The sequence below is a fragment of the Argopecten irradians genome, unplaced genomic scaffold (genome assembly GCF_041381155.1).
Source record: "Argopecten irradians isolate NY unplaced genomic scaffold, Ai_NY scaffold_0053, whole genome shotgun sequence".
NCBI classification, from domain to species: Eukaryota; Metazoa; Mollusca; class Bivalvia; order Pectinida; family Pectinidae; genus Argopecten; species Argopecten irradians.
In genome coordinates, this window is record NW_027187520.1 from 37,996 (window position 1) to 49,057 (window position 11,062).

General features: G+C 42.4%; 2 protein-coding genes across 2 annotated transcripts; both read right to left on the minus strand.

Annotated features, from left to right (window-relative positions):
- Positions 1 to 1,323: 1,323 nt before the first annotated feature.
- Positions 1,324 to 2,628, minus strand: LOC138311581 (uncharacterized protein F54H12.2-like). The gene has a single exon (XM_069252878.1). It carries the CDS (start codon positions 2,626 to 2,628, stop codon positions 1,324 to 1,326), a length of 1,305 nt encoding a protein of 434 aa, XP_069108979.1.
- A 761-nt stretch (positions 2,629 to 3,389) lies between these two features.
- LOC138311582 (uncharacterized) lies at positions 3,390 to 4,541 on the minus strand. The gene has a single exon (XM_069252879.1). The coding sequence runs from the start codon at positions 4,539 to 4,541 to the stop codon at positions 3,390 to 3,392; it is 1,152 nt and encodes a 383-aa protein (XP_069108980.1).
- Positions 4,542 to 11,062: the final 6,521 nt, after the last annotated feature.

An 11,062-nucleotide genomic window follows, 5' to 3' on the forward strand; every position in this document is an offset into this window, starting at 1 on the left:
AAATGAGAGTTAAGGTTAAGAAACTTGCTGCAGAAAATGGTGAAATGAAACTGATCGGCACGAAAGGCATATCGATGGAGGTGCGAGAGTGGAAAAGTCTGCTCCGTTTCAGCGAGGAGATTGACGAAGTTATAGCTGAATTTAAAACACTGAACGAGGAAAAGAAACAATCTTGGCAGCTGGCGAGTAACAGATTTGTGAGCGTGTCGAGGATCGCCTCGAAGTACACCTCCAGTTATATGACTCTGGTGGACATACGTGTATACTACATGAAGAACACGGATCAACCTATCAATCCAACCCGATATGGAATTTCGCTGAAGGTTGAAGAATGGTTTCGACTGTTAGACTTTGTGGCGGTTATAAACGAAAAGATTGCGGACTTTGAATCAAAGTCGCCCACAGGCACGAATGAACGCATCATGGTGGAATCAGTTGGACGGAAACTGCGCGAAACCGTTAACAAACTTTCTGAGGAGAACTGTTACGGGTGTAGTATTCAACATCCCAGCCAACTACAGCACATGAACGAAGGTTGTCTGAGCGAGATGGCCGACAAGATTGCGGCACATTTCGACAAGGCGAAGAAAATCCTGGACTACTCGGACGTTTTAGCCTTGTTTATAAAGACAATGACTAAACAGAAAATGAGTGTTCTAAAATGCGACTTCCTTGCGTTGTACGAGAAAGTGCTTGTGGAAAAGGAAGCGGAAATAAAGGAGAGTATGGGAGTACCGGAAGAGGAATTAAAATACGTGAAGTGTTGAGTGTTCGATATGTGACTTTCTGATCAATGAAAGAAGTGTTGGACTTGATTTCTGTATAATAACAAATAAAAAATATATTGCTTTAGATTTTATTAGTTTGTATTATATCCAATATATAAATCGAAACATGTCATATACGTACAAATCATTCGTCATGTAATCATCGCTAAACATTTTGACAAATTCTTTGACAGAACGCCCATATCTAATCCTCGATATCAGATACAGCACACAGTAACGCCCGCAAAGAGTCGAATTGTAACTCTGAATGCGGCGAATATTCTTTGTATAATGACCAAAAAGAAATGTTTCAATCTCGATGGGTATTTCGTTAGCTAATGGGTCAAAGACTTCTGGCACTTGATTTCTGTCAAAATGTATAGCGATCCAATGGCCGAGCTGTAATTGAGGTTTCGTGTTGACAACGAGACAAGCAGGAAAACGAGACAGTTTTACAGACAAAAGTGTATCAATCGAATACACACCGACGAATGCCCGTCTAAGAAGCGGGTCACTATTGACGATATCGTGTAACTGTTTGCTGTTCATATTATCTTTAACTTAGGATGACACTGCGAGACTGGTCTATTTCAAACATGTCATTGAATTCAGAATACACGATGCACGAAACTGTCTCTTTCAGAGACGAGTCAAAATTAATCTCCAGACGAACGTTGGCTTGATGGGACAGAGACAAGTACTGCTCGGTGCCGAATTGGGGTTGTATCTGGAAGCCGACCAAGGCGTATCCTTCTGGCCAGTCGTCACGATCGATACCGTTATTAGCGTCCAGGTCGGCTTTACCGGCGATCTCGTATAAGCTTCTATAAGCCGTGACGTAACACTGTCCGGATCCGGTCAGGTCGAGTTTGTGTGGTCGAGATGGAACACTGACATTGTTGACGTAAACGCCGATAGTGGATGCATTAAAAGGTTGAAAGTTGAATGGATTCTTGTCGTAGGAGCCGGTCAGTGCATCGGCCGAGACAAGTCCGACCACTATCTTAGTAGGTAGTTTTGACTGATACAAATTATCCCAAATAAAACTAGTTTGCCCTGTCGGTACAGAAGCCGTCTTAATCTCCGTCTTGACAAAAGGATACTTAGCCGGCGATATCTCCAGTGCTTTATTATGACCGACTAACACGCCGGGATTGACCTGTACCCGACATGCGCGAAATATCACTTCCTGTAGCTCTATTTGATAGTTAGGATTGCTCTCCCCCGACATCAGAACAAAGGCGTTCCTGTTTCTGTAGAGTTTTATCTCCACGTTGACTCCATTTAAGATATATCGGTCGAGGCGACACAGGTCCTCGGCAAGCGGACCAATTAGATCAACGGATAAGCTGCCTTTAGTGAATTCATTACGGCTGAACAAGCCGCTGTTGTTACCGTCGGGGTCGGTCTCGTCCATGTTGCCGGGCGTGTCCTGGTAATACAGTTGAGCGGAGAGTTGCGTTGCCTTCGTAGATGTACCATAGTTCAACAAACTCTGTATGTAGGCCTTATACGCGTAATTGCCCGAGTTTCCTGATAAGACCTTTCCCTGTAGCGACACGTCCACTTGCCCCCAGAGACTGTGTAGAGGTATATTTACGAATGCGGCGCTTTCGTTTGCAACCAACGGCGATCCATCTTGTTTGAGTATACGAGTCTTGACGAATAGTTGGCTTCTTCGTAGGTCCAGGTAATCGCTGGACTGTCCCGATATATGGAATTCGATCGGTCCACTGCCCGAGATTTGAGAGACTGGACGACAGTCGACAAAATACATCTTCTCTACACCAGTCTGGGTGGGTGGTAGAGAAAACAGCATGAGTTCTTTTGGTAGACCTTCGTTAAACTGCTCGGCCGTCATAGTGAAGTAAAGTTACTTCTCCGTGGCTTCTTTTTCTTGTTGTGCTTAGATTTCGTAGGACTCTTTCGTTTTTCTCCCTTTTCTCGACGCAATTCCGAACGAGCCTGTTCCACTACTTGCTGAGTGGGCGAGACGATCTGCACAGAGGAGGGTTGATCTTGTTTCTGTTGTTGATGATGCTCGTCTCGTCCTACAGGTACAATGTAAGATGGAATGGATGAAGAGTGTCCGAGACTTCCACCAATCTGTATCCTATTGTCGTGTCGGGGCAGAGTAGTTTTAGCTGAGCGAATGAAAAATCTCGTCCACTTATCCACGTCCGGCAGGTAAACTGTCATTTTTTTTTTATTTTTATAGTAGGAATGGATAGGTTTTAAAATGAAGCGTTAAAGTGGTGGGTTTTGTTAGTACCAATGCGTCCGCGTTTTCTTCAGTTTTAATCCAGATTTCTAAAGAACGCGTTTCTTGTAAGATAACTGGAAAGTACAGTGGACTGCTGTACACGACGTGCTTTGTTCGTTCCGGTTGGATGCGTCTCAGTAACGGTCTGCGATCGCCCGACACAAAGGTCGTACCGATAAGGTCACAGTAAACAAACAGACAGGTGTCGATCGAATCCTTTAATCCGATCTCGGTCAATCCCATATACCAGGTGTTGGGTAAATATAGCGGCGTTTTAAATTCGCAGATAAAGTGCCACGGTGTATTGGTGGGGTGGTATTCGATACTATCCGTGCACGAGGCTACAACGTAAAAGTCCATCACAAATTAACGACTGTACCCTCATCTATCCAAGAGTTATACTCGCTGGGCCAGTTTAGCCATTTAACCAACAATTCCTTGTGTCCTTTACGACGTCTCGTTTTAAGCACGTGCTCTATCCGATATTGTATGTCTTCCGGATTAACAACCTTATGCAACTCGTTCTGATAAAAGGTACCCGAAACGTCCCTATCCGCGTAATCCCTTAGTTTGTATAGCGGAATGTCTTGTTTATACACTCGCTCGACCACCGTGAATATCTCACCGGTAAATGTCTCGTGGTAGCCTCGATCGAACGTGCGCCTCAGATGCGATATGCGAACCTTATCTCCGAGCTTAAATTTGAAAACACTTTTCAGTTTTCGGGGCTTCAACACACTCTTAGGCTTCCTCGCTTTCTTTTCCGGAAAATACTGGTGTATCAACACGTCCACCTCGTTTTCGGGAGTGACGTCAGCAGGAGCTATCCCCAATGCCGAGTGGGGTGTGTGATTGTAATTATTCACCAAATCGTCGAGTATAGGTAAATACACGTACGTTTGTTTGGCGTTGAAGTAACGATACATGATGTTGCGTAATGACCTTATGAACCTCTCACAAAGGGAAGCTTTCGGTTCGTTGTTGCTAAGGAAATGCACAATGCCACGGTCTCTAAAGAACTTTTCAATTTTATTGGAAGTAAATTCTTTTCCCCGGTCCGTGTGTAGCTTTTGTGCCTGTCTGATCTCGAATATTTTCGTAAACCCCTTCATGGTTTCCCCGGCAGTCTTATCTTTCAATGGCGCCACCATCACGTAACGAGAGAATACGTCTATGCATATTAATATGTACCTGATATTTTCGTTATACTTGGCCAGATTCTGTACATCCATGAGATCAGCTTCGAATTGTTGATTGAGCCCTCCTGTCAATACTTTTCGGCGGCGGAAACGTCTGCGCACGGGTCGATTGAGGCTGTAGGGGTCCTGCGTTTGGAGCCAATTTCTGATCTTAGTCAGTCCGATGTCGTATTGTCCTTTCTCGCGAACTATCCTATACAGCTGTTTCGGGCTGCGAAACGAACCGGGCTGCTTTAAATTGAAGTAAATACTACTGAGATAAGTGTTCAGATCGTCCGGCATCCGGCGGCGGCGGCCCGGGGGTTGCGCCATCACCTACGAATGCACACGCTAGCAGTACAGATTCTTTAAGGTCGCATAGCAGAGCGAAAACATCGGGTGACAGCGCCAGATCTCGCGTACCCTTTTTAACTTTTATCCAGCAGTGACCTTTACGTCTCGATATCGACAAGCTGTGATTGTCGTCTATTCTACAGAGAACCTTGTTACGCCCGCCCCATTCCACTTCCATCATGTCAGAACGTTGCACACTTCCTTTCGTGGTCCCGTGTTCCATCTACGTGGGCGGCCCGTCTCAGAGTGGTAAGACTACTTTCGTGAAACGTATGATTATGAACGTAGACGGGGGTATTTTTACTCGTCGACCCGGTAAGATAGTGTACGCTTACGCTAGGTGGCAACCGGCACTGTCCGAATTAAAACAGAAATGCCCGGATGTCGAGTTCTTTCAGGGTTTACCTACGAAGCAGGAGTTAGAGAAGTGGGCCGGGGACGGAGACATGGACATGCTGTTGGTACTGGACGATTTAATATTTCGTATCGTGCAGGACTTGGACTACCTAGAGCTGTTTAACCGTGGGTATACACCACCTTAAAATCACCACGGTGTATCTGTCCCAGAACATATTTGCACAGGGAAAGTACGCCAGAAGTATAAGCCTTAACGCCCACTACATAGTGTTGTTTAAAAACCAGAGGGATAAGATGCAGTTATCTGTCCTTGCCCGTCAGAGGGGAGAGTAGGAGGGAGAGAGTTAGAGGGAGATGAGGGGGAGGAGGGAGAAGAGGGACTCCAGAAGCAGAGGAGGGGATAGATTTAGAGATGACGTGTCGTTGGTTTTTACGGGTCATTCACTGGTCATATATAACCAAGAGTTTTTGGTGTATCTTTCCCCCCAGAGGGCTCGGCAGGAATTTAGGATATAATAGTCGGGCGCGCTTCCAGACCTGATGAATGTCGGCAACCAATGCTCAGATAACACCTGCCCCCCCGCGCAAAAAAGGACCAAAAAGACCGCATGATTGACAGCGTTGTCACCGTTCAACCATGCTTTGCGTCGCGCTTCTAGTCTCGTCGGGTAGTCGCGGTCCTCCAGGGCCTCCTTTGTTGTTGCTCTGGTTTGACAGCCCTAAATGGACAATGATTGTTTGTCCCAGACATGGCTTTGATGTGCTAATAAGGCCCTGTTGTAGGTTTAATTGTAAAAGTAATCATTGAAGTGACAAAACAGTAAAAATTACCGCTACGTATCTTCAAAATGACAACAATCTTTTCTCTTTGATTGTTTTTTATTTTGATATTGGCGCTATATATTTCGCGGATGTACGCAAACGTGCACGATGTGATCGGGTACTGGAAAAAAGTGGGTCAGAGAATTATACATTCACCCACACAGGATACAACAAAATTATCTTATTTTGTCCGCAAACTTTCAGTTCGCCAAAAACGGGCATGATTTTTAAAGATATCTTATTGTTTTAGCATAAAATCATGTAATAAAAAAATCAGAAAAAATGAAGGACATACGGTTGAAAACACACTCCTGTGAACAGCTCAACACACTAGGAGTAGCAAAGGTCAAGGTCGACTACAATGGACAGACAAAAATGTTGGACCTGTATGTTGTCGCAGATGGAGGAAGACCTCTTTTGGACGCGAATGGCTGCGGAACATCACGCTAGACTGGCCGATCATCCACAGAATATGTGCTGTAAAGAAAGATGCAAAGTCTGGGGTACATGTACAACAGATAAGAGGCCCAGAGGGCCTGTATCGCTCGCCTGGTTTGTAATGCCAAGTAATGTTCTGAATACAAGTTCATTGTTTCTTTTCTGAAGGAATTTGAATATTTACCTCTAATTCCCCTATTGGGCCCCACTCTTTCTGCTCCAGGGGGTCAAAGCCAAAATTTATACGAATTCTGTTAACCTCAAGGATGTTTCTGGCCAAATTTGGTTACAATCCATGCAGAACTCTAGGACAAGTAGCGATTTATAGGATTTACCTCTATTTCCCCTATTGGGCCCCGCCCCTCCTGCCCCCTGGGGGGTCAGAGCCAAAATTTATACAAGTTCTGTTCCCCTTCCCCCAAGGATGTTTGTGGCCAAATTTGGTTACAATCCATGCAGAACTCTAGGACAAGTAGCGATTTATAGGATTTACCTCTATTACCCCTATTGGGCCCCGCCCCTCCTGCCCCAGGGGGGTCAGGGTCACCATTTATGCAAAATCTGATCCCCTTCCCCTAAGGAAGTTTCTGGCCAAATTTGGTTGCAATCCATGCAGAACTCTAGGACAAGTAGCGATTTATAGGATTTACCTCTATTACCCCTATTGGGCCCCGCCCCTCCTGCCCCAGGGGGGTCAGGGTCACCATTTATGCAAAATCTGATCCCCATGAACAGACTGGTCCTGTGTCGTTCCGTGTGGAAATCTCACCAGGAGTGTACTGGAGGCGACATGTGGATCAAATGAGGAACGCATCATGCTCACATTCCGCTGAATGTTAGTTTACCAGCACCTACCATACCATCCAGTGTTCAAGAAACCGTCCGAACCGGAAGTGGTTCCTCCAGTAATTCTGACAAGTCCATGGGGAATTCGTGATGCAGTAATTACACCTCCTTTGAAGCCAGTACTCAAAGTCTAAACCTACTATAGACAAGATTCGAACATGGGTTCGCGAAGTTCTTTCCTGACTGAATACTAGTCGCGCGCCAAAAATGTGTAACTCTCATATGTGAAGGGTCAATCATGCGTTAGTCCTCTGCCAGGCCGGTACACAGCAGTAAGCAATGTATTTCTTTAGCCCCTTACCGGCTGGGAGTAAAAATTATGACCAGGTGATGAAGGACGATCAGCTAGAAGAAATACAAGTAAATAAAGACCTACTTAAAGGCAGGAATTCTTCTAAAGGAAAACCTAATAGTTGGAACCAAAATAGACAGTTTTGTAAGATTAAGGGTGCCTTTAATTCAGGATGATTTTCAACAGAGATCCCAGAGGGATCTTGGCACCCACCAAAGAATGATCTACGTCTGACAATGTAAATAGGGATATTTTCTCTGCCTTTCAAACTTTTACTACATATTACTACATATGAAATTTGAGAAAGATCTTTTCAATTCTTTCTGAGATATATAACACTAACAAACTTCAATTATTAAAATCCAAGATGGCTACCTGTTGGCCATCTTGTTGACCGGTCGATCCGAAAATGCAATATGCAGGTCCAAGGAGCACCTACATAAAATTTGAGAGAGATCCATTCAGTTTCTTTCTGAGAAATAGCGGTAAACAAACTTTAACTATCAAGATCCAAGATGGCTACCTGTTGGCCATCTTGTACACCGATCGGTCTAAAAATGCAATATGCACAATAAGGGCCCTAGGGGAACCTGCATATGAATTTTGAGAAATCTTCCCTTCAGCCCTTTCTGAGAAATATTGGTAACAAGAAATGTTAACGGGATGGAAGGACGGACGACGACCACGGACGAACAGCGATTTGAATAGCCCACCATATGATGATGGTGGGTTAAAAAAATTAACGGAATGTGCAGATGTAGTAAAAGCTACAAGAACAAAAACACATATACCATATCATCTAGCATATGTTGAAAGGGTGTGTTTGGGAGCAAAAATTGTGACGTTAAAAACATCGAACGTCTGAATATATAACGAGGGGAAGACAAATTGCTTATATAATAAAAAAACGTATTATCTTGAAAGCTTGTTTACCACTGCCGATAAAAGACCCGAGCACTCTGCTAATAACATCACAGCTAAAATCCATAACTACAAGGACCTACTGGGTCATGTACCTGCCTGAAGATCCCTGTGAAAAAGAACCCCGTGGAAACCACAGTTTTGGTTATCTCTTTTGTAAAATCTGTTTGCCAGAGAAAACAATTGAGAGTTACCGCACCGACACTGCTTTTGCGCCATTCAACGTCAACCCGCGGCTTGGCTTTAAATTTGGTTATTTTTTGTGACTATCGTGGAGATTGTAATCTGCAGCTAAGTATGTTGGTGTCGTTTGACCAATTCTGGAACAAGGCGCTTGACTTGAAAACTGTTGAACAAATTTTTCAAGCACATTGTACCCTTAAGCTGCTTCCAAATGACTTAAGTCTTAAGTATTTAAGGTCAGAATTATTTAGATTGAAGTCTAAAGCCTTAAGGGCTAAAGTGAAGGGTGATAATCAGATTAAAAAGTTAAAGGAAGGACTTCAGTTTTCTAAATATAGTTAGGATGTAAAGGTTGATAGGGAAGAAACACAGGTAATTGTAGAAAATGTTAAGGCTTCATGTCAGGAGGAACTAGAGAAAGTGGAAAAGGAAAATCAGGACTTGAGAAAAAGGTTATGTAGTATAGCAACTGAAACTACAGAGGTAAAAAAACCCATTGAAGCGCAAGCCATTTGCAGAGTGTACACCTGGGTACCAATCAAAATGTAGGAAAAAAGACACAGATAGGTGTAGAACAGCTTTTAGTTTTTTAAAAGAGAAGTGATGAAACTCCAATTTCTATTACGGTTCTGAGAAATAAGAAAGAAGTTTTGAAACTTTTTAATGTAGGATCAAAAGACAATTTAATAAAGTTGAATGACAATATTGATGACAAAAATATACTAATATATATCTTGGAAACCTTTAATATTACAAATGAAGCATACCATGAGTTCAGTATGCTAATTAAATTACTTCCAAGAAATTATACTTTCAATAAAGTTGTGTCAGAATTGAATTCAAAGTTCAATATTCAAATTACTCCTGATGGGCTTGGTGTTCAACAATCACTGAAAAAAACATCTGTCAAATGCATTATCTCATAAATAGATATATATATAAAGACTTTGCACCAGATAGACATATCCAAATTAAGATTTCCGGGGATGGTACTGAAGTGGGAAAGCGAATACATGTAGTAAATGTGACTTTTACAATTATCAATGAGAACAACAGTGCTTCGGGCCTGGTGAGCTAAAAAAACTGCGTTCGTTCTCTTTTTTAAAGGCAGGACCAATATTGTTGGTACGAAATTCAGTCTACACTGGTTCAAAAATTACAATGGAAAACTCCCAAATACGAGCAAATTCCGAAATAAAAATTGAAGTAATCATATTGGATACTATTGTTAAATATTTGCCGACATATTGCTATCTGTAATAGATGATTGGTCGATTTCAACACAACAGAGGTGGTATTTCCTTCCTCGCATCACGCTTTGTGGAGTCGTACAGCATTCAAGGGATTGGATTTTCTGTTTGCTTGAAATTGATTTTACGGTATTTTTGTGGTGTGGAATATTAAAGGGACATGAACCCCAATTAAGTTGTTTTGTATGTTTAGATATGACTTTCAGATGTTTTTTGGTGTTTTCGTTACCATGATCGGTTATCTAAAACGCCGGGAAACCGTGGGGAATACTTACCCAAAACTTTTTAAAAATAGACCGCCATTATCTATTTTTGGAACACCCAAACGAGGCTACAGTACGAGAACCAAAACAACGGAGATGTCGGACACGGTAAGAGATATTCGTTTTCTGTTTACTTTGAAGGTTTTCAAGTTTACAGTCGTTAACATATGATTTATAAGTAATATTTCTGAACATTTGTTATAAAATAATTAGTTGGTATAGCGTTAGAAACGCAAAATCCATAGTAAAATGAAAGTTTTCAGTCCATGTGGCCCCCCCGAAGCAATTTTAATCGCACCAAATTATCTAGATCTCTGTTATTTGATACATGTAAAATGCAGGATACGTATTCACTGTACGTGTTGGCTAGATAGGTGCTTGAACCATGAACCTCTAAAGACTAGCCAGATACTGTTTTGATTGATCTCCATACAATATAATTATACATGTCTTCCCAGTGAATGACCACAAGGAAAAGTCACTGTGCTACTTCAAGGTAGAAATATATGCTGCATATGAACCACCTCATATAGGAGATTAATCTTCGCTCATGTATTTATGGAAAGACTTGTAAATCATAGCGTTTTTTGGTATAAGTTTTCAAATATGTGATCATGTCAAATCTAGGATGTTGATTGTTTATTAAATTTCAGTCTTACAACTTAGTACAAAATATATTGGTTGTATCGGTATAAAGTTATTTCCTAGATAATAAGGTAAAGATTTTTATCTGACCTTTTTTGTGTGGTTTTGTATCCATGATTATTGTTTACTTAAGTTCAGGAGATTGAAAAGCCACGTCGTGGCCGAGGCAGGGGCTGTAGCCGACACAGCTGTTGCAACACAGAGGTCTACATCAACATCCAGTCCAAGGGGGAGGTCTAGGTCTAGATCAACAGGAGGTAGAAGTAGAGGGGGAGCTCGTGGAAGAGGACGTGGGCGAGGGACACGTTCTGCTGCTGTATCAAGGTCAGACAGAGAGAGAATACAGGAGATGAGAGAAAAGCGGGGACAGGAAACACAGATAAGAACATTCACATATAGATGGGGGTATGTTATTAAATTGACTTGTGATGGTAATTAGTTATATGTTTATTTTGACAGTTATATTCATCACTCTTTTGCCAA

What these genes read in the sequence shown, in the direction of transcription:
- LOC138311581 (XM_069252878.1), bottom strand. Translation starts at nt 2,628, where the DNA reads ATGACGGCCGAGCAGTTTAACGAAGGTCTACCAAAAGAACTCATGCTG.
- LOC138311582 (XM_069252879.1), bottom strand. Translation starts at nt 4,541, where the DNA reads ATGGCGCAACCCCCGGGCCGCCGCCGCCGGATGCCGGACGATCTGAAC.